The sequence below is a fragment of the Moschus berezovskii genome, chromosome 1 (genome assembly GCF_049115385.1).
Source record: "Moschus berezovskii isolate FMDL1 chromosome 1, NW_MosBer_1.0, whole genome shotgun sequence".
Taxonomy (NCBI): domain Eukaryota; kingdom Metazoa; phylum Chordata; class Mammalia; order Artiodactyla; family Moschidae; genus Moschus; species Moschus berezovskii.
In genome coordinates this window covers 92,605,888-92,611,486 of record NC_142460.1, presented here as the reverse complement: position 1 = coordinate 92,611,486, position 5,599 = coordinate 92,605,888, and the positions used below count along the sequence as shown (strand labels likewise).

Below are 5,599 nucleotides of genomic sequence, written 5' to 3'. Positions count from 1 at the left end.
CGGACCGGTCTGGAAGTGCGCCTGCGCCGAACGCCGCGGGGAGACGGGGCTGGGGGGCGGAGCTTGGGGTGGTCAATGAGCCTGCGCAAGCCGTGAGGCGAGTTGGGGGAGGGCGTTCCGTGTGTGTCTGTGTTGTTGTTCGGCGGCAGCGGCGGCGGCGGTAAGATGGCTGCCCACGGGGGCTCCGCGGCGGCGTCGGCGCTGAAGGGGTTAATTCAGCAGTTCACCGCCATCACCGGTAAGAGACGCGGTTACCGGAAGGTGGAGAGTGGGGTCTGGAGCGGGCGGCCGGTGTGCCCAGGGCTTCTCTTTACCTTCATGCATTCTTCCCTCGGGCTTTACCCACAGCTCCCGTCCTCCCTCCTGAGGAAGAAGCGACGACGGCGTCCGGTCTCCGGGTTCAGGCGGGAGACACCCCCCCATCCCCGCGCACCTCGTACCTTCATTCTCGGTCTTCTCGCAGTGTGGAGGGAGATCTCCCCACCCCCTTCCAGCCTAGACTCAGGGAGTGGGCCGAGCCCATCCGCCCCCGCCGGCCCGGGGACCTGGGGGCGGGAGAGGTGGGGGGCCGCACCCGGGCCACCGCCCTCCTCCTTCATCCTCATCTCCTCTTCTCAGTGCAGCCTTGGGGTGCAGCGCACCCCCTCACCTCTTTTTCCCTTTCTTCCATGGCCAGGTCATCCTCCACCCGTCCCTGGCCTGCCCTTCCCCTTTCTGGGCCCCTCGGAGCCATCGCTGTGGCCCTGGCGTGTTCGGGCCCTCCCGCCTTAACGGCGAGGCTGGTGGGTTCGGCAGCGCGTTTCCCGATCTCGGGGGATCGGCCGCCAGAAAGCCGGGGGTGCTGAGGAGTACCCTCCAGACTAAGGTTTTAAGAAAAGAATGAGGGGGAACCCTCCCCAACCTTAATTGGAAAGACCTGGAGGAATCTTGGTGGCGTTTCCCACCTCCCCATAATAAAATAATAAAGACTGAAACGATGGCGCCCAGGCCTCCTGCTGATAAAATAGGAATGACGGCAAAAACTTCTTTGAGACAAAATCGGTTTTTGGATGTCAGTATCCCCTAAATCCTCGGGTTTTCTTTTCGTTTGGACCCCTGCGAAGGGCACACGCAGATCCTCTTACTGCCTGGAGGAAAGGCCTAAGCCATTCTATGAATTCTCTGTGTCTTGTTCTCTCTGATGGTGCTGAACTTTTTTTGCATGAGTTATTAGAGGGCGGAGCAAATGATGAAGTTCTCTGTGGAGTGATTTGAGAGAAGAGTACTCCATGTGCCTGAGTGTAATTTTGCCGTTCTAGTTTGTCCTTTTGGAAGGAGGTCAGAATGTTAGCAGATCTATACTTTATCTGGTAGTTTGTTAGATGCAGGGAACATTGCCACTTTTAGTGTATCCAGGGTTTGATGTACAAGCTGGTTAAGTGAAATTTTACATTTTAACCACTGCCGGTTGTTTGCGAGCTGCCGTTTCATGGTTAAAGATAGTTTTATTTTTTACTTTGCAAGGATAACTAGATGTTCGATGCATTGTCTAGCTTGTGGGCATGAAACATCAGGTCAAAGTTGATAAAATTTGTAACAAAATTGGGATGAAGAATGGAATGATAACTTTTCTTAATATTTTAAAATTGTGTTTGGAGTATTAGAGATATAATGCATTTCCCAGTGTGTAAGCAGGTCATTATTGGGAAAATTAAAAGATTATTATGTATCTAATACACAAACAGAAAACTCTTTGTAGTGAATCAGATATAAAGGTGATTATCATTATCATTTCTTTAGATTTTCTGAAGACGGTTTAAGATGCCACCTATTTAATTCCAGTTTTTTGGCTAACTGCTAACTACCACTTTAGGAATTCATATTGTGTTAGACTTACATTATTTTTTCTAATGCAACATTTTTGGTAGGTGTAGACAAAACCCAAATGTGGTGAGATGAAGTGACTCACATAATTGCTTTAATTCTGTTTCTGTCTGCTGGTCTTCATGGCTCCTTTCCTGGTCACAGGCCTTTCTACTCCTGAATCAAGTTGGAGACCCTCAGTAGACAGTGGTATATGGAAGTCTGCAAAAGGGAAAATACCTTAGATTGTTCTTAATGTATTATGGATTTCTAATAATAATTTTTAACAAGATTGTAATTAATTATTAGAAACTCATAATTGACCCCTTTAGTCCATTTCATATGTATTTAAAAAATTGGTGGGATCTGTCCACAAATATTTTAGATTGTAATATTCATGACAAAAAGGTATTTGAAATTTATTTATTGCTAGATGAATGAAACTGACCTTAAGAACTTATACTTTATTTCAGAAAGGTTTTACTTACTTGGAAGCCCAACATTCTGATAAAAGCAATGCATTGTCAAAAATGTGAGTCTTATCTCTTCTATGGCATTTAGAAGTAGAAGAGAAAATTGAAAGAATTTTAAGTTTTATTTCTCACTAAATAGAACAAATTTCTCCCTATGATATGTGAGTATGAAATAGTGACTCTGACTTTTAAAAACTACTAAAAAGACATCTATCATAAACTAATTTTGAAAAAAAATCCATTCTCACAATAGCAATATTATTATTTCAAGTGTTATCTTCCAGTTATTTACATATTTATTTTATTTCTTAAATTACTTTAAAGTTATTCTTATATTGTAGATAAAAATATATATAATTTAGAATCCTGATTAACATTACATCATAAACATTTTTCTTATTATTAAACTGTTTTATAAGCAAATAGCCAGGGAAATGATGGTTTTCAAAGTGATCACACTGGCAGTTTTGTACCTTTACTATTGGTGCCATTTGTATTATTTCAGGCTACATAGAAAACCATCTACTTATTTTATAGTCTACCACATTTTATAGTATTGCTCAGTTTGATCTCCCTTAATAGTCTCATACATGGCTTTGAATGACTGCTGACTACCTTCAGAAGTTATATCAATTCTCAAAACCTGAGGAAAGAATGTGTCACTGGATCTGAAGGTAATTCCAAAAGAACAGTTTTTGAAAATGTTTTTGAATCATGGCAGTATCCCATTAACACCAACTTGGGCTGAGATCCAGCCATACATATATAGAATGCATAGATGTAACTAGAATAAATCATGAGATGAAGGATACATAGATGCTATATAGTGGGTAAAAATAAATAGGCAATCAGAAAGTAAGACTGAAATACGAGGGAATAGAAAGTGAGGCTGAGAAGAGTACAGGTGGTTACTAGTGTAGCATTCCTTCATAAGGCTTGGTGTATAGTAGGCATTCACCAGCCTTATGAAATTGTAGAACCACTTTCCTTTACTCTTTCTTTAAAATTGTTGAATGAATCCATATTTGTTAAAGAAATTAGAAACTCTCGTATCATTTGGATTTGTGGTCCATTTCCATTCATATGCTGTACAATATATTTTTCTTGGTTAGTATTTAAGTTCTCTGAAGAAAGGTGGTTGCCAGTGTTCTAGATATTAAAAGAAAACCCTTTTGGAATTTTAAGAACTATTTCAAAGAATGTTAATGAATTTGAGTAGAAATTTAGGGAAGGAATATATTTTTTTGAGTTGTGAATAGACTGTTTCTAGTTAAAGCGTCTGCCTCCAATGTGGGAGACCCAGGTTCGATCCCTGGGTCGGGAAGATCCCCTGGAGAAGGAAATGGTAACCCACTCCAGTATTCTTGCCTGGAGAATCCCATGGAAAGCCTGGTAGGCTACAGTCCACAGGGTGGCAAAGAGTCGGAAACGACTGAGCAACTTCACTTTCACTTTCTGTGTGCCAGGCATGGTTCAGGTCTTGGGGATACTACCATGAATAAGACATGGTGAGGCTGTCCTGAAAAAAGGTTAATGGGAATACAGACACATAAGTAGGTATTATAATACATTGGAATCATGGTAAGGAGCAGTTAAGGTAGCATAAAAGAAGGAGGTCAAGAAAGACTTCCTAGAAGAAATAATTTCTTAGCTAAAACCTGGAGGAGAGATAAACATGTGCTGAGACCTGAATGAGAGAGGCACAGATATACATATAGAAACAAGAAAGGAGAGACAATAGGTTGAGGGAATTGAGGGGAATTCCCAATGAAGAGAGCATAGCTTGTGGGAGATGCAGTAAATGGGGTTGAAGAGATAAGAGGGTACTAGATTAGGTCGGGCCTTACAACTCATATTAAGAAATCTTGGTTATTCAAAATGTTGTGGAAAGTTAGTGAAAAGTTTTAATTAGGGGAGTGACACAGTCAGATTTGGGTTTTTTCAAAAGAGCTACTTGGCTATAGTGGAAAGGAGGTTAGGCATAGAGATCAGTAGAAGACTGTTAAAATAATTGAAGATACTCATGTCCTGAAATAAGGAAAGAAGTCAGAGGAGTCAAAATGAAGTTTAGGATTCTGTTTTCAACATCTAAGCATATATAGTACAATTTGTGAAGATATAGAATAGTAAAAGAGGTTTAGGGAGATGTTTCGTTCAGATTTAGATAAGTTGCTGTCTCTGGGACTTCCAAATGGGGCTGTTCAGTAAGGAAATGAATATTTGGATCCAGAAAGAAGAGTGATGTATAATGAATCATGTTGAGGGCAACAGAAGCTATAATAGTGGATGGCATCTTGCAGGGAGCGTGTTGTGTGAGACTATAACAGGCTATAAAGCTGAAGAAACACATCAAACAGACAGTAAAGAAGAAAGTGCAAAGACTGGAAGAAACTAAAGATGTAGGAGGAAAACCAGGAGACTGGTGGTATTTCAAACATCAGGAGTAGGGTAATACCTCAGATAGTATGTAGGCTCTTTAGGAAACTAGAAATGATAGATTTTTCTTGGTTAGGGTTGGAAGACATCTTCGTAACCATACTTACCCAATTCTGAGTTAAGATGAGGAATTGAAGGCCCAGAGAAGTAAAACGATTTAAGGTTATATGTCAAGGTCAGTGCGTCTCAAACTTATTTGTAGGAAGAATCCCCTCTTCCCTTTAAAAAAAATTTTTATAAAACAATGTATTTTTTTGGCCATGCCACATGCGGCTTGTGGGATCTTAGTTCCCTGACCAGGGATCAAACCCAGGCCCTCAGCAGTGAAAGTGTGGAGTCTTAACCACTGGACTGCCAGGGAGTTCCCCATTGATCAATACTTTTGTAAAACTACAACAAAAATTAATTGCTTAAAAATTGAAATAAAAAGAACACAGACAAATATAAGCCTAAATTATGTTTTTTAAAAAAGATATAATTTGCATACAGTGAGATTTAATGTTTTTAGTGTATAACGTTTTTATAAGTGCATACAGTCGTAAAACCACAATCAAGATGCAGAACAGTTCTATCCTCAGGAATTTCTTCCTGCCCAGTTGTAGTCAGTTCCTCTTCTTATCTGTTCCGTTCCGTTCCGTCGCTCAGTCGTGTCTGACTCTTTGCGACCCCGTGGACTGTAGCCTACCAGGCTTCTCCATCCATGGGATTCTCCAGGCAAGAATACTGGAGTGGGTTACCATTTCCTTCACCTGTAACCTAATGTTTTTGCCTATTGTCTTCTTTTCCAGAATGTCTTATAAATCAGCAGTCCCCAACATTTTTTTTAACACCAGGGACTGGTTTTGTGG

General features: G+C 41.1%; 1 protein-coding gene across 2 annotated transcripts in view; it reads left to right on the top strand.

Moving 5' to 3' along the window:
• Positions 1-88: 88 nt before the first annotated feature.
• The window catches only part of UBXN7 (UBX domain protein 7), a 49,355-nt gene continuing 43,844 nt past the window's right edge, over positions 89-5,599 (top strand). The window contains exon 1 of one of the 2 annotated variants that reach the window (XM_055403668.2): positions 89-238. In XM_055403668.2, coding sequence (XP_055259643.1) covers positions 166-238 — 73 coding nt within the window. In that variant the 5' untranslated portion in view covers positions 89-165. The remainder of the gene's footprint in view (positions 239-5,599) is intronic. The other variant, XM_055403740.2, reaches the window with a different exon arrangement.